Source organism: Mytilus californianus, unplaced genomic scaffold, assembly GCF_021869535.1.
Source record: "Mytilus californianus isolate M0D057914Y unplaced genomic scaffold, xbMytCali1.0.p SCAF_2, whole genome shotgun sequence".
Lineage (NCBI taxonomy): Eukaryota > Metazoa > Mollusca > Bivalvia > Mytilida > Mytilidae > Mytilus > Mytilus californianus.
Window position 1 is genome coordinate 39,757,651 of NW_026262668.1, and position 19,198 is coordinate 39,776,848.

At 32.4% G+C, this 19,198-nt stretch overlaps 1 protein-coding gene across 2 annotated transcripts in view; it reads right to left on the minus strand.

Moving 5' to 3' along the window:
* LOC127727928 (uridine phosphorylase 1-like) overlaps positions 1–19,198 on the minus strand; it is a 163,077-nt gene that overhangs the window by 41,957 nt on the left and 101,922 nt on the right. For both annotated transcript variants that reach the window (XM_052235085.1, XM_052235084.1), the window contains exon 3: positions 9,300–9,461. In XM_052235085.1, coding sequence (XP_052091045.1) covers positions 9,300–9,461 — 162 coding nt within the window. The remainder of the gene's footprint in view (positions 1–9,299; positions 9,462–19,198) is intronic.

Sequence of the window (19,198 nt, forward strand, 5' to 3'; positions counted from 1 at the left end):
CGTGGGGTATAATAAAGCTAATACTAACAATGAACACTGCCCTTTCCTGGATCTTGATATCTTTATCTTTAACGGAAAGCTTAATACCAAAATTTATGATAAAAGAGATGATTTTTCATTTCCTATTGTTAATTATCCATTTTTAGATGGTGACGTTCCTTTGTCGCCATCTTATGGTGTTTATATATCTCAACTTGTTCGATTCGCTCGTGTATGTAACAACGTATTTGATTTCAACGAAAGAAATCTCTGTATTACTGAAAAATTATTACACCAGGGTTTTCGATATCACAAACTAGACTAAGTCAAAACATTTACTAAATTTTATCATCGGTACAAGGACATCATTCGTCAATATAAATCAACATGCAGACATCTTATACGTTCAGGTATTTCACATCCAATATTTTATGGTAATATTCTTTACAAAGCACAAAAATGTCGGCATTCACCTCAAAAGCTAACCAAACATATAAACAGACTTATTCGGAAAGGATATAGTTACGATACTGTTGTCAAGTCATTAAGGATTGCATATTTTGGTATTAATATTGATTCACTCATAGGGTCTTTGCATCGGAAATAAACACATTTATTCTAAAACCAGTTGTTGGCATGATACGGGTTATGTTCTTCTCATATATTTTATGATGGTATGATACTAAACCCCTAACGGGAGGGATTGTACTTGATTTTCATATGATGAAGACATAATCTTTCAATCAGTTTAATTGATGTCTGGAGCTGGCATGTCAGTAACTGCTAGTAGTCCTTTGTTCATTTATGTATCATTGTCATTTTGCTTAGTTTCTTTTGTTACCTATTCTGACATCGGACTCGGACTTCTTTTAAACTGAGTTTTACTGTGCGTATTGCTATGTGTTTCTTTATTCTACATTGGCTAGAGGTATAGGGGGAGGGTTGAGATCTCACAAAACATGTTTAACCCCGCCGCATTTTTGCGCCTGTCCCAAGTCAGGAGCCTCTGGCCTTTGTTAGTCTTGTATGTTTTTTAATTTTAGTTCATTTATATGTTTTTGAGTTTAGTATGACGTCCATTTTCACTGAACTAGTACACAATTTTATTTAGGGGCCAGCTGAGGACCACCTCCGGGTGCGGGATTTTCTCGCTGTGTTGAAGACCCATTTGTGGCCTTCGGCTGTTGTCTGCTCTTTGGTCGGGTTGTTGTCTCTATGACATATTCCCCATTTCCATTCTCAATTTTATTGAACGTTAAATTAAGTAGTGTTGTATGTTTGTGATGTATGCTGCTGGATCCCAGATATGTCCACGTTAACCAATTATGTCTGTTTGTGTTGCTCCCCTAATTTGGCAATATTACGGAATATCAAACAACTGTCATACAAGTGGGCGTATTTGCTAGCTAAAAAACCAGATTTAACCCACCATTTGCTTAGGAAATGCATATGCCAAGTCAGGAATATGGCAGTTGTTTTTCAGCTAGTTTTTTTAAACAATGTTTTTTTTCCAATTTTTTACAAAAATCAACAAGGATCTTCGTTTATAGATATGACTATGCATAAAAATTAATGGAAATCAGATGAGACAATCTTAACTTTTTAAACGACATAAAACTTATGGAAAACGGACAGACGGACTTATATTGTTATAAGAAAACTGGTCGGTGTGGTATTATCAAATAATCAGATCAAATAACATTGAATCATCATAGCCCTATTCACATTCAAAAGTGAAGCGGAATAAGTCATGTAAATCCAATCTTTTGATATACCGATCACAGATATAAATTATCACTTGTTTAAAGAAAGATTTCGTCGTTCTCGTGGATTTTTTGGGAATAACGAATAAGCGGCAACAGACCTTTCACGATCATTTTCAAGATCACCAAAATGCGGTACCCGATCTTTCACGATCCGAAATATCAAATTTTTGCAAATATTACCGTTTTTGCAAAGTTTCTGAATAAACAAAAATCAAAATAACTTTAAGAACTATTTTAAACTGTAATATTGAACGAAATTTCTAAAAGAAAAATAGTTTATGAATTAAAAATTTGAAACAAAATCATGTTTGTTTACATTTTAATTTTTCTGAAATTTCGAAGAGCAATCTGCCTTTTGTAGTTTTGTAAAACCGGTGTACTTTTAAGTCTTGATTTTTCTCGGATACTGATCATAATGTTGAACCATTTTGACAGACAGTTTTATTTTTCCAATATTTTTCATAATAATTGATTAAATTAGATTATTTACTGACACGCATGTGTCTTCTCGAAAATATTTCATTCACGATCCTATACCAGATCTTTCACGATCCAATCTCAATACTTGACCACCGTTACTTATTTTTTCACGATCATTTTTCTCGATATACCGAATGACTGCCGTAGTTAGAACTGTAACTCTAGATCATATAGTTTGTGCTAGCAAGCACGAGTAGAGTCTGGACTTTCTTTGATGTGCAGCAAAGGAGAAAGATCAGAATTGATAAAAACATGTCCATAAAGCGCAAACTTGAGTATAGTCACTACTTGGACCAAGTTGCGTGTTCAGTTTTCTGATACTTTTTTTAGCTATGATATACTATATAGTACATATTGTTTTGAATGTTTTTGTCAATTATGTCCGCTCTTCATATTCATTCGAGAAATGACACGCCATTTTTGCACTATTTATTAAATGTACTTTCACGTGTTTGAACCAGTTAAAAATCAATCTATTGAGAGACAGTACACTGTGTCTTAACTACCCCGGCAAAAAATGTTTGGACTCGATAGTATCTAATGTCCGGTACGGTGACGGACAATCAACAGACAGAGAAAAGGTAGAATTTCTATTTATCTATTTGTTTTTTAATGACATTGAAGAATAAACATACACATATAACTATTTTCGATTGTGTGATGTAATATTTTCTACAACCGTTCTAGATTAATGGAGAAATAAGTAAAAAGGCACATGAAAATGGTGAATTGAGTGAACCTTGCTACGAATTTGTTTAATTTCTTTTTAAATTGTGCACATTGTACGGAAAGAAAAGTACGGAAAGAAAGATATTAACACAGAGATTGCATGGCTAGTCACTATGAGCACCTCAATATTTGCATTTCTGTGCATGGAACGGAAGAAATGTGTCATGTCAAAATGGAAGGACCCTGTTTCGTCAATGTTGTTTATTACACAAGGACCCTGTTATGTCTCAGTATAGGACCCGGTTTTGTTTTGTTTTGAAACCACAAATATATGAAAAGCTACTTTAGCACGGATCTGGACATTGCCCATCGGAAGAAATTAAATATTTGAGTCAAAAAGATGTTATACAGATGTTATTGCAATACAAACATGTGTTAAGATATATTTCAAACGGGAACTTTTCGAAATAGGGAGTAGACATTTTTGAATGCTATACGTATACCTTATTGATCTTATCTTCGAACTAAGTTTAAATGGAAATAAATACTTTATATCATGTACTTACATTAATTCCTTATGATAGAAAAAAGAAGATGTGGTGTGATTGCCAATGAGACAACTCGCCACAAGAGATCAAATGACACAGAAATTAACAACTGTAGATCGCCGTACGTCCTTCAACAATGAACAAAGCTCATACAACATAGTCAGCTATAAAAGGCCCCGAAATGACAAGTGTAAAACAATTCAAACGAGGAAACTAACGGCCTAGTTTATGTACAAAAAAAAATGAACGAAAAACAAATATGTAACACAGCAACAAAGACAACCACTGAAATACAGGCTCCTGGCTTGGGACAGGTAAATATATACAGAATGTGACGGGGTTAAACATCTTAGCGGGATCCCAACCCTCCCCCTTACCTGGGAAATTGGTGTAACAGTACAACATAAGAACAAACTATAAAAATCAGTTGAAAAAGGCTTAAGTCATCAGATGGATACAAATAGAAATACATCTCAAAAATGTTTGTTTGTTTTCTATACTACTGTAATGATGTAAAAATAAGAAGATGTGGAATGATTGTGTTACCATATCAATTTATCAAAAGAGTAAGGATAGTATGCTTTACTACACTATACGCTATGTTTACAATATATTTACTCATTCGTTCATCCATTGACGGACAGTGAGAGAAAAGGTCCGTTTTGAAGGCCGTACTTTGACCTATAATGGTTTACTTTTACAAATTGTGACTTGGATGGAGAGTTGTCTCACTGGCACTCATACCACATCTATTAGAACGTTTTGGATATCTCAAATCAATATGGTTGCCTTTCGAACGTGTATTTTATGTCCGCTTCGAAATACACAAGTTCTAAACTTCCCCATTAGAAACAAAATAATTCTATCATGCCATGCTCTACGCTCATTTTAACATAGGTAGGCATTATATTTGTCAATATTTTATACCTGGCTAACGCTTGGTTTAAAAATTTTAACAAATATAATGCCTTCCTATGTTAAAATGAGCATTGCGCATGGCATGAAAGAATTATTTCTTTTTATAAATAAAAGTTGGTTTGCAACATTATAACGTCCAATATCTTCGTCTTCGTCTTCGTAGAACAACCACTACAAACCATTGAAAGTCTGAAATGGCCTATATTTGTACTCGACTGTACTGATTTTTACTCGACCAGTCTTAATTGGTCTGAAATTTACTTGATTATACTCGACTGTAGTCTGAACCATACTTAACAGTCTGAACTTGTACTCGACCACACTCGACCAGTACTTAACCATTTTATTTGCGTCTGAGCCATGCTCGACCTAGTCTGAACCATACTCGACCTAGTCTGAACTATACTTGACCTAGTCTGAACCATACTTGACCAAGTCTTAACCAATCTAGACATATTTTTTGTATCTATCTATTGTATTTCATCAATTTAGGAACTGTTTTAACAGCTATTTCCCATGGCTAGAAATTTAAACAACAATTTGAAATTTAAAATGTATTCAATATGGCATTGAAACCAAAATTTCACAATAAACATAATATAAATTCAACACCATATTCATCAACACTTACATATATATATCACCTTTAAAATTAAAATAAAACAAGCTGATCCAATAATCTCAAAACTGAATTGTGACTAATATTTTCAATGTTATTCAAACTTTTTTGAATGTTTCAGATATATTTTATAATTACTGGACAATTTTCACCATTTACTTAAGCCTTGTATAGATTTATGGTGTCAGTTGAGTTTAGTTAATAATGCAGTGAACATTTTTTTTATTAAAATATATTTGGAGGTAAACGGACAGAAAGTCACAGGACAAAAAGTCACAGGACATAAAGTCACAAATTTGATAGGACAAAAAGTCACAAATAATTTGTTGACAATTGTTTGAATATATATAAGAAAGATCTTGAAATATTTTCTTTTTATAACATATATTCATTTTTAAGTTTAGGAAATTGTTCATATGCCTTGATAAATGAAAATTTATTAAATTTTAATCATGCAAAGGATATATTTCTTGGCACAATGAAGCCATTTAAGTACCAAGCCACTTTGACATTTTGTTTTCATAGCAATTATTTGATCATTATTGATATTCATTGAAAAAATTTTAATTACAAAGTTGCTTCATATATATAATAGTTCAAGAAAAAACAAAAATTTAATTTTTTAAATTAGTGTTTTCTTGTTTAAAGAAAAATAATCTCAAAACTGAATTGTGTCTTTTTGTCCTGTGACTTTTTGTCCGTGACTTTTTGTCTGTGACTTTTTGTCCTGTGACTTTCTGTCCTACATTCATATTTGGAATAGTATATAAAGCAACTTAATAAATTCAAAAGATCACACCTTTGTTTTGTAAAACCAAGAATTTAATATAATCATGACAATAGAACTTCCGTAGCAATCCTTGATAACCATTTAAAAAAGGAAATGTGTTCCAAAGTTGCAGAAAAAATTTATTTCAATTAAATTTAAATAACTTTTGTCAAAATTAAAGACATGGCATACAAGAAGAACTTTAATAAGGTTTAATTACCTCAGTACATGTGTGTTTTACAGGTAAAAAGAAAGCCCTATTTTTCTTAAACTCGTGTATTACTTATCTAGTGAATTCAAAAGGCCTTGCGATTTAAGTTTTACAGGATGTTGCAATTTTTACTGAATGTTAATTAGAAATTAATTCACTCTGACTAGGTGTGATCTTTTTAATGAGTTTGCCCCAAGCAGGAGGTATTACTTTATACTTTACCACTATTCAGATTTTTTTTTTTATTTATTTATTTTACTTTTTTATCCCTTTTTGATATATATTATATATAATATATCCCAAATTATAATAAGAATAGATATATTTCTAATATAAGGTTAAACAATTTCAGTGATTTTTTGGCTCTTGTTAACTCATTAAAAAGATAATTATATAACTATTGTATGTAACCATAAAACCTATGTAGTTTTTCTTTAGGAATTTAGGAAAATTAAGTTTAAAAACATAAAAAAACACATGCCAACCAAGAAGCACCTTTATAAGGTTTTATTACCCTCAGTAAAGGTGTGGTTTTTAGGTAAAAGATTTTTTTTTTTTAACAAAACTCTAAAACTTAAAATTTATATAATTAAATTATTATATAAGATAATTTGATTTAACTATCTCTATTTGATATATCTGAGAATCATGTAAGGATGTAAAAATATGTTTTTATATATATCTTTATTTTATTGTGGCTGTTATCATGTCAGAAAAAAAGAAATTAATTTTAACAGCTAAAAAAAAAGTAGAGGTTTTTTGGTCAAGTATGGTTCAGACTGGTCGAGTATTGTTCCGACCTTTGGTCGAGTATGGTTTAGACTGAAAAAAATAGGTCAAGTACAGGTCGAGAATGAGTTAAGCCTGTTTCAGACTGGTCGAGTAATAGTTCAGACTATTTTCAATGGCAAAGATAAGGGTCAAGTACAAATCAGTACAGTCGAGTATGGTTAAGACTGGGGTCGAGTAATGTCGAGTAAAATTCAGACCAATTCAGACTGGTCGAGTAAAAATCAGTACAGTCGAGTACAGATATAGGCCATTTCAGACTTTTACTGGTTTGTAGTGAACCTAATTGGCAATTTAGCCCGTGAAAATGACGATGAGACAGCTTTCCATCAGAGACCAAATGATGTAAAAGTTAACAAATATAGAACACCGTATGGCATCCAACAATGAGAAACGCCCATACGGCATAGAAAGCTAAAAAAGGCCCCGAAATGAAAACTGTAAAAAAAAAACTAATGTGAAAACTAACGACCTAGATTTATGTACAAAATAAAAAACGAATAACAAATACATGTATGATATACAGCAAAAAAAGACAACAACCGATTTACAGGCTCCTAGATTCGGTACTGGCACATACAGAATGACGGGGTTGAACGTGTAAGCCCCCCCAGCTCCCCCTCCAAAAAAAACAAGAAAAAAAAACTGGTATAACAGCACAACATATGAACAAACTATAAAATTCAGTGAGTTGAAAAAGGCTTAACTCATTTGATTACAGAGCCCCTATAGTAAATATGCGATTGGCGGCTGTCTCTGTTTTTTCGTCTTTTATTAAATTCTATGATGGTATACGATATAGTTACATTATATCAGTGGCGGATCCAGGGGAGTAGAGGAAGAACGCCGACCCCTCCCCCCCTTTTGGTGGCTAGAAATAATTATTTTATCATGTTTTTTACGATTTATATATGATTTTTTATTTAGCATAAAATCGTTAAAAAAAAGTTCCCCTTGCAACGCTCGGCGGTATAAAATCCGTTTATGAATACGCCCCTTTAAAAAAGTCATGGCCTCGGTCCGCCCTTGCATATTGACAATTTAAAACTTGACCAAATTGGTTAAATTGTAGAACATTTGTCAATGTACGATGATCATTATACAATGAAGAGATAAACCTATATATAATAGTTGTACTATATAGGGCAGTTGTTAACAACTTGATACTAGTGCATTAAAGAATTTGTTAATGTTAAAAAAAAAAAAAGAAAAAAAAGAGAGATAAAACATCGCTTATTTATAAAAATTACTAATCAAATAATCATTATTGCAATTTCCGGATGGCCTAAGACTTTTATACTAATTTATACTTAGTATTATTGTAACAAGGAGGGTAAACAGATTTTTAACGCACTATTATTGTGATCCTTTGCGCCGCATGGAAATTCCTTTTCTTGGGCGATTCTGCATGCACATACATTTGTCTTATTCTCTTGCTTTATAATGAACGTTTAGTTTCAGAATATTTATTTTCAACCGATTATACTGTCTTCCCTTTAAGTAGAGCGGACACTAAGATAACCATCTTGTTGTCCCAGAAAATCCCATATCAAATGTGCGTCCTTAAATTTTCAAAGCCGTACACTAATTAAGTTTGAACACTTAAATTTGTATAGATGATATAAAAAATCTAATTCCGTTTCAAAACCTTCATTTCTTTTTAATTTTTCCTTTTTTTTTTTTATACAAAACAAAATTGAAATTTGCTTTGTTCTAATATAGCAGGAATTCAAGTGTTTACGGATTCAAAAAGGTTATAAGTTATCCTCTGAAAGAAAATGTTTTTCAACGATCCCTCAAACTGCTGCTGAACGCCATATTTTTATTTTCGTCATGCGATTATGCATTATTTTCTATGACAAAACCGGGTGTGCTTTGTGAAATTTAAGGACAAAACCGGGTCGTACACATTGACAAAACCGGGTGCTTCAATTTTGACATGATCCACTTCTTTCATTCCATGCACAGACATGCAAACATTGAGGCGATCATAGTGAAAAGTCTTGACATCTCCGTGTTAATATCTTTCTTTCCGTACCTTTCTTTCCATACAATGTGCTCAATTTAAAGAGAAATTAAACAAATTCGAGGCAAGGTTCACTCAATTCACCATTTTGATGTGCCTTTTTACTTATTTCTCCATAAATCTAGAACGGTGGTAGAAAATATTACATCACACTATCGAAAATAGTTATATGTGTATGTATATTCTTCAATATACTTAAAACAACAAATAAATAAACAGAATTTCTACATTTCTCTGTCTGTTGATTGTCCGTCACCGTACCGGACATTAGATACTATTGAGTCCAAACATTTTTCGCCGGGGTAGTTTAGATACAGTGTCACTGCAAAAGGTAACGTACATCGGAAATGGGCATGACTTTAGATCGAAGTTAACGGACATCTTCTCATCAGTTATCATACGTTTTATATTACTGAATGCAACAACTGACCGAAAAGGCTAAAGATGAGTAGTATTTGATCTTGCAAACGATCCATTTATTGTCCTGACTAATTATTTGGATTGATGTAAATACACTTTACTTACGCTGACAGCAAGAACCGGTCCAGCTTTGTAAAGGGCATACCGATCAGTCCCAGCCGCATAATTTGTAGGTGTATCGCCCGTGCCAGGCTGTAATCCTAATTCATGAATAACAAAACTTGTGAACTTTTCCATTCGAGACACCTGCCCACCAAAGCAGACAAACTGTAATAAAAATGGGTTTTGAAAACATTTTAATCACTTTTTAATGGGTTTTTTTTTCAGCACACGTCATATTCTTTGGATAAAGCAAAAATAAGGACGTGCTTGATATCATTTAAACATTTCAGACTGGGGTTCCCAACGACGACACATTGAAATTGAAAAAATCGAGGATACGTTTTAAAACTAATTCCATATGTGAACAAGAAATCAGTCTATTCAATTTTAGTGAAACAATTGTCTCTATTTCACCAATTCTAGAAAACGAAACAACAGCTAATGAATAGGCCGACGGTAAAGCAGTGATTTGAACAAGTTAAGCAACCACGTGTATCTCGTGACAGAAAGTGTTTTGGAATTAAACAGTTCTTCTGTGGTAGCTTACTAGGTTTGCATCACAAAAGCGATCATTGTGGACTAAATTTTATATAAAGATGCTACTTTGAGCCCGAAGTGTACACGACTGAAAGGTGAAACTACCTAAAGGGGTTTTACATAAAGATGGTAGAGAATCGAAGTTATGACATGAAGAAATAACTTATAGACATAAATCAGAATCTCTGGATATTGAAGTTTAAGAAAATTCAATGTCCAACCCAAAACCATATACATTATTGTTTACCATAGAGATAACTTTGAAATGCATCTCAAGGTTATATTCACTGGATGTGAAAGTGGGGTTAAGCACAAACATCAATCAATCAATCATAAATTGGTATAGTTGTTTAGTTTCTTTTTTTTTTGTTTCATTATAAATATAAAAATAAGAAAAGATGTGGTATGATCGTCAATGTGACAAATCTCCACAAGAGACCATATGACATATATAGAAATTTACAACTATAGGGCACCGTACGGCCTTCAACAATGAGCAAAACCCATATCGCATAGTCAGCTACGAAAGGCCCCGAAATGACAAATGTAAAACAATTGAAGCGAGAAAACTAACGGCTTGATTAATGTATAAAATAATGAACGAAAAACAAATATGATATACAGCAACAAACGACAACCACTGAATTACAGGCTCCTGACTTGGAACAGGCACATATAAAGCGTTTCAAAATCCTTCATTAACTGATTTTTTTGTGTTTGTCCTTATGTTGTGCTGTTACACAATTGTTCCTGGTCAGGCGTTGGGTTTTCAGAAGCACTTGTTATCAATTTAAACCCAGTCATTTTCTGTATTTGCTTGTCCCTAGTCAGGAACCTGTAATAATTTAATTAATAAATTCATTTCCTTATGTCAGACAATTGGACTGAGTCGTGACTAGGGTCAAAATCGTGTAGTTCACGCCTAAATCGTGGAAGTTGGCAGGTATGAAGACTGACATTGTAACAACATATGTTAGACATTTCTAATTATCTGAACTGAGTAAGTCCCAGGTCGTACTGTATCGTGAGAGCCAAAAAGACGGGGAGGGGATTTATTTCAGGGGCTGAGTCTAGACCCTTAATCTCTAAAGGGAATTGCTGGTTCCCTATGACTTATTAAATTCCGCTTCTATCAATGAAATGCATATGCTCTGTACAAGAAAGTATATAAAAAAAAGCCGCACCCCCCCCCCCCCCCCCCCCCCTTTTTTCGCCACGAACTTTTTCCAACTGGTTGAAAACGTCTAAGCAAGGATTTGTATAGTACAAATACTTGGTCAAAGGAAACTCCGGTAATTTCAAATCATGTGTGATCTTTTGCGGTATTTCCATGGAACACTCCGTTTTCCGACATCAAGTAGAAGTTAAGTTATGCTTGTAAATGATTCTAGAACACATCATAAGGGTTAAAACAAAGCAGAATCACAAAAAAAAACAATTAGGAAAATTACGCGGAAATACGAATAGCATGTGTAAATCGAAAATGAATACGATGCGAGTGTGCGGAAAATCCTTGCTCATATATGAATAGAATACGACTCTGAAATGAAAACAGTTCAGTACGTACTATAGTAAGATACTGTTAAATATATCCCCAACATTAATGTTCGAAGGATATTAGCTAAAACAAAACACATGCGTCAGCATGAAATACCAAAACGGACCGAAAAACCGATAACATAAAAATGGTTCAGGCCTACACCCCTTAACCATATAAAGGTCAAGTTACAGTAATTACTAGTAATTAGTAATTAGGCTATGTCACAGATTTTTGTAAAATTTTGCTTAAACATTTGCTCGTTTCACTATAACTGAAAATCAATAAAATAATGGAGTTATCTTTTATTATCTAAAATATTACTGATTAAAATCTTTCAAAATACGGGAACATTTGTATATAAAGCACATAAAATCGGCGAAAAACGTTCTTAAATTTGTCTTAAAATCATCAAATCTCCGATTTCAAATACATAGATTTTTCTTAAAGAAACTATATGTTGTTGAAACATAAATTTCCGTTTTAATGATGTAAAATAATAATAGGGTCACCGACTTTGTTTTTACGGATACATAATTCAAAGTGGTGTTCTAGCTGAAAAATACCACAAAACGTCGAAATAAGCGTAACGTCATCGCGTTGTAGACCGTAAAACGTCGATTTTTGAAGTTTTTCACTACCAACTAGGTAACAGATCTGATAAAAGACCAAAAACGAAGTCGGTGAACATAATTATGATTATTTTATATCATTGAAACGGAAATTTGTATATCAACAACATATAGTTTTTCAATAAAAATCTATGTATTTGAAATTGGAGATCTGATGATATTAAGACAAATTCAAGATCGTTTTTAGCCGATTTTATGTGCTTTCTAAACAAATGTTTACCTATTTTGAAAGAATTCAATCAGTAAAATTTCAGATAATAAAAAAGATAAATCCATTATTTTTTCGAGTTTCATTTATAGTTCGACGAGCAAATGTTGTATGACATTTTTTACCAAAATCTGTGATATAGCCCATTTAATTTTCTTTGACCTTAAGTTGTCATGATAAGTCCTATCTAGTAAGTTTAATCCTGGAGAACATTCCCATACCCTATCATATTGTTGATTGTTAGATATCTTTAAAACTGTTCAGATCACTACCCTTTTACTATTATATTCTTAATGTCTTAATAATGCCTTCACAATGCCCCATATATTGATGTCCCTGGTAAAGCATGAAAAAAGTAAAATAACAAAATAAAGTATGAAATAAATCCAAAACTCCACAGACCCCCCATCCTTAAACAATATATATTATGAATTACCAACATATGACCTTTACAATGCACCACAGGTTTTGTTCCTTGAAGACTTGCCTCGACCCGTATCATTTATCCTTATTGTTCAAATATCTAAACAACTGTTCATAATTAAACCCCTAAACCAACTTCTAAATGGAAGGGAGACTTATGTTTTTGTCCACTAAAACAGATTAGGCTGTTTTAAAAGACGACTTGAACGAGATGTCTTTTTCTCCTTTTAAAACAAGCATTCTGAGAGTATTGCATGGCGATACATAGTCCCCTACCGGTTAAAAATTCATTGTCATGGTGTAAATTATATACCAAATATCAAGTCAATATCTTCAAGCATGACGAAAAAAAGTGTTGAAAACTGATTATTTAAGTGAATTTTCATAGTCCAATGCAAGTACCATAACACTGCACAAAATAATCAGACCGGAACAAAATTTGAACTTGATCTGTAACTTGTCATGATACAACTATATACTAATTATTAAAACAATGTCTTCAAGCATGACGAAACAAAGTGTGGAAAACTGATTATTTGAGTGAATTTTCTAAGTCCAAGGACCATAACTCTGCACAAAATTATCAGACCAGAACAAATTTCGAACTTGATCTGTAACTTGTCATGATAAAACTATATACCAATTATCAAATCAATATCTTCAAGCACGACGAAAAAAGTGCGGAAAACTGATTATTTGATGAATTTTCAAAATCCAAGGACCATAACTCTGCACATAATCATCAGACCGAAACAAAATTCGAACTTGATCTGTAACTTGTCATGATAAAACAATACACCAAATATCAAATCAATATCTTCAAGCACGAAGAAAAAAGTGTGGAAAACTGATTTGACGGACAGACAGACAGACAGACAGATAAAGACTTCGTCGGTAGGGGACTTAAAAAACCCACTCATTTCTTAAATTTAACGTTGTGCATTTTGTGATACTGAATCATTTTGCTAGATTATCAACTCTTATGTACTTATTAAAAAAAAATTCCCCTTGTGTACCCCCAGAGAACAATGTGTTCATTAGCATTATTAGGACAGGCGAAAAAAATATATGATTTATTTCTTGTACTAGTTCTTTGAGATGTCTAAATTAGGATCAGCTGTCAACAACACTATAAATATTGTTAATAACTACAATGTGCAAAAACAAGGTAATCATATATAGTCCAAGTTCTAGAACATATTTTTACAATGTTTTGACAAAGTATTTTGTTAAAACGAGCTACATTAACAAGGGTGTCATTCGGTTTATCGAGGACTCAGTCCTTTGATCTATGTGTGTATGAAGTCACATAGGAGAAAAGGCCGTTGATTGAGTAGGCTACGGGTACATTGAAGATCATTGAAAGTAATTTGTAAAAAAAATCTGAAAATTTTGTAGAATTTTTTCTACTTTCTCTTTATAATATTCACATTGTTGTTGAAGATAGTATTGAGTATCTAGCAAAATGGTCAATCATTACAAAACGAACAACGGTAATTTCAAGAGTCAAATGTGTGTGATCGCCGAATAAAACTAAAGGGCGAAACGAGACTCCTTTAAATATTCATTTTAGACTTTTTGAACGTGTACGATAAAAACTGAAGAGGAGCAATTTATGGTGAAATGTGCATAAAAACATGAGAAGATTACAGAAAAAAAAAATAATGTGATGCATACTAATTATTTCTTAAGGAAAGATTAGTCACATAAGGTGCAAATTCTTATACAAACATTTTTATTTATGACTTTCTTCTTAAGTAAATATTTGCTTGTGACCCTTTTCAATGCATTTCCTGACAAAACAACTGTTAACAACTATAATATGATGCTCCGCAGGGCGCAGCCTGTTACGACCGCAGAGGTCGAACCCTGAACAGTTAGGACACAACGTTCAAGCTTGATACAGCTCTGAATTTGGATTGTGATCAAATATTTGACACAGCATAGGTTTCTGACACAGATTGAATGTGGTCTAAGAACTTAGAAATTAATAAAATTGGACATTTACTTATTATGCTCCAATATCCAAAATCTAAATACATATATAGATTCAGCATATCAAAGAACCCAATTTTTGATGAAATCAACCAAAATTTAATTTTGGACCCTTTGGACCTTTATGAGGACCAATTTGAAAACGGGGCCCAAAATTAAAAATCGAACTACACGGTTATATTCGGCATATCAAAGAACCCCAAAAATAAAATTTTTGATGAAATCAATCAAAAAGTTTAATTTTGGGCCCTTACCCTTTGGGCCCAAAATCCAATATGTAAATAGATATAAGAAGATGCGGTATGAGTGCCAATGAGACAACTCGTATACATGGTTAGATTCAGCATATCAAAGAACCCCATATATTAAAATTTTGTTGAAATCAAACAAAGTTAAATTTTGACCCAGATTTGGAACAACTTGAAAACTGGGCCCTAAATCAAAGACCCTTTGGCCTTAATGTGGACCAATTTGAAAACCGGGCCAAAAATACAAAATCTAATTACACAGTTAGATTCAGCATATTAAAGAACTCTCTACAAAATCTAAATACACAGTTAGATTCAGCATATAAAAGAACTCTAAGAATTCAAGACTTCAACCCCATAGAAATTGGTCAAGAAATAATCAATTTATACATAGTATTAGAAAAGTATTGATTTTGGCCCCTAATTCCTAAACGGTTATGGTCATAACCCAAAAGTCGATCCCAACCTTCCTTTTTTTGGTATGGAACCTTGTGGTACAATTTCATAGATATTCATAGACTTATACTCAAGTTAATGTGCGGAAACCAGAAAATACTTGTTTTTGGTCCCTTTTTGACCCCTAATTCCTACACGGTTTGGGCCATAAACCCCAAAATCAATCCCAACTTTCCTTTTGAGTTATCATGGTTATTGTCCTGAAACAAGAACAATGCTTGTTTTTAGTCCTTTTTTGCCTCTAATTCCTAAACGGTTAAGACAATAACCTCCAAAATCAATCCCAACCTTCTTTTTATGGTATGGAATTTTGATGTACAATTTCATAAAGATCCATGCATTTATTCTCAAGTTAGTCTGGAAACCAAATATCTTCGAAGACGACGACAACAGTATACTATTTATTATACGGCAGCAAAATTTTGCGGTCGTATGAAAACAGTAGCCGATAATTATTTCTTTTTTGGTTTATTAACCTCATATTTTTAGAGTTGAAATATTAGTTGAAGGCAAAACCCTGCAAACAAACAAAGTGTACTTAAAACTATTAAAGTTTCAATGTACTGCTTGATTAAACCAATTATAGGTATTTAGAAATTTTATACTGCTGGAAGCATTTCATTCATGTTATAATATTATTTTTAAATTAAATTCATATCAAAATTTTTATAGCATACTTTACCTATTTATCTAAAAAAAATAATATCATTTTTTTATTACAGCGGATGACCGTGAGGGCATTCCGGTGTATTGCTATCGCCTAAATTTCCATTATGTAAATTAGTTTTGGATTTTTAACCGATCTATAAACATGATAAATACGCCGACATCATCGAGTGCAAAATAACATTCCTTATCGCTTGCTATATATTCATTTCTTCAATGAATACTCATCAAATATTTTTTTTGGAACATAATTTAATAATATTAAAATGTTTTATATGTATGTAAGTAAAAATTATTAATATCTATGCAGACGTACAGAAAAATTGTGTTAACGCATGCGGAAGAATATCTCAAGAACGATTGCAATCTCCTATAAAGAAGGTGAAGATTATATACAGATACATGCATAGTTATTGGTCCTTGCTCTCTCGTTTTGCGGGAAAATATGAATGCCTACTCAAATCCAATCTATAAGAAAAATCGAATTATTATAGAAGAGTGTCCACCATGCACTTGCACTGCACTATTAATAATTAGTAGAATATAATGATATACAAATGGATGAAAATTATATATACATGTAACTGTAATATACAAATATTAATATTAATATAAACCAGAGTATATTGATTTGTATCACCAGAGACATATAATACAATTGAGACATATAATACAATTGTATTATATGTCTCTGGTACCACTACAACACACATATATATATATATATATATATATAATAGTTATTACGGTGATGTTGAATTCCCTTTCATTTATTTATCTTCCACACAAGAACTTGTCTCAGAAAAAAAATACATCTGTACATTAACCTCACTTTCAGGTATGAATATGTGATTTTTTTTCTGAGACAAGCGCTTGTGACATCCACAATAACTTGCGGTCATCCGATGTTCAGTACTTCAGTACTTTGATTTATTTTGTTGAAATGGACCAGTATGCATTAAATATACTAGTGAAACATTTTAAAAACCTATAATGGAACAGTATGCAAATCTTCTTTATTTTTGCCGGATTTATACATTTTTTGTTTTACAAAATCTCCAAAACCGTTGTTGGAATAAAATATCAACGATTTAAAAATATATAAACGGAATAGTAAACATGTATTTAGTCAAGGAGGTACGAAATAGTTTATGCAGTAGGCACATACGGTACGAAATAGTTTTGATCATGAGTACGAAATAGTTTTGATCATGGGTACGAAATGGTAAATGTTGGGTACGAAATGGTAATTTTGGGTACGAAATGGTAATTTTGGGTACGAAATGACAAAGGTACGAGATGACTAGCTACCGAATAATCTTATTTTAAGGCTAAGATACGTAGAAATATAAATATAAAGCACAACTAATGCGCAAAATCTTTTTTTGCTCGTTTGAAAAAAAAACTTTTTAAACAATGACGCTCTCTTTAATTAAATTCAATCCATTCTTTTTACTTTAATTTCCGACCGCTCTCACCTTTTTTTACAGTAGGAGTCCGAAGAACAGGAAATTGCGATTTGGTATGGCCTTACCAACGTATATCTGATTATGAGCAGTTCGGTAATCCAAAATAGCATTAAATAATCAATTGCCTGAACATTCTTTAAAATAGTTTCAACCTCATTTCATTTGCTTGGCGTCAATAAACATCTTGTCAAATATATTTACATTCGATTTCCGGATATTGCAATGGTAAGCTATCTTCTAGTATGAACTTCGCTTTGTTTTAATATTTTCATGCACCCATGGTTGCGACAACCGGTGACAATGAAAACACGAACAACGAACGTGATGAAATATTATGAAGCGTTATTTGTCGCTCCCAACTTTATTTTTTTGTTTATATATTTACACCGAATCTTAGCATTTAGAAAGAAATTTTGGTTCATTCGTCAACGTATAATATGGTATAATATCCGGGTAAAATATATATATATAACTGAAGACATTAATTGTCGAAATCCGGATATGGTGTACAAATTTTTGCACCTCATGTTATCGGTATACTATCTTTTCCGCAAGTTTGTTGTTTTCTGTTTGGTAATAATTTAATTATAAGATCCATTTTGTTACATCTTGTGATCCGTTTATTTGGCAATCGCCAATGGCAGTCAGCAGGGTTTAAGAACATCAGTTGTTCGACCTGCTAGTCAAATGCGTTTTGTTTAAATATACTTTTTAACTTTTTTGGTCTTTTGGAAAATGTTGTTTGTGCTGTATTTAGACCCCTCTACCAAGAAATTTGTTTTGCATGCACACGTATAAAATTGCGGTTTTTATCCAACGCAATCATAGGTTTGAACGTTGTTTTCAATTTAGACTAATTTATATTTTTTCGTTTGGGTTTGTATTATATTTGCCTTTGGGTTTATATGATCCGTTCATCCTATTTCGACTCTTCAAAATTCAAGAGTCTATCCTAAGTTGAGGTAAATTATATGGACTTCCAAATACCGTTTCGATTCCTAACATCACTGAAGAGACATTAATTGTCGAAATCCGGATATGGTGTACAAATTTTTGCACCTCATGTTTGCGGTATACCATCTTTTCTGCAAGTTAATTGTTTTCTGTTTGGTATTAAACTAATAATAAAGATCCATATTGTTACATCTTGTGATCAGTTTATTTGGCAATCGCCAATGGCAGTCAACAGGGTTTAAGAACATCCGTTGTTCGACCTGTTAGTCAAATACGTTTTGTTTAAATATAATTTTTAACTTTTTTGGTCTTTTGGAAAATGTTGTTTGTGCTGTATTTAGACCCCTCTACCAAGAAATTTGTTTTGCATGCACACGTATAAAAATTGCGGTTTTTATCCAACGCAATCATAGGTTTGAACTTTGTTTTCAATTTAGACATATATATATATAGATTGCCTAACAATGTAATTTTAACACACTATTTAGTATGTAAATATTAGAATGTTTAAAATATTTACAAAACGATAAAAATAAACGCAATATTTCGCTAGACAAACTAGCTTTACCTTATCAAGCGTGCATCTATCCAGGTGAAATCGGATGTAGATGATAAGAAACTTTTGCAGCTCAAAGTACATGTTGCATATGAATTTAGCTGCCTTGTAAATAATACATAATGTGGACGAAGTTCAAAATTATCATGGTACAAAATTGGTGGTTGAAGTTTGGCCATCTACTCAAATTCCAACTGTAAAACGGAGAACTCAATTTATAT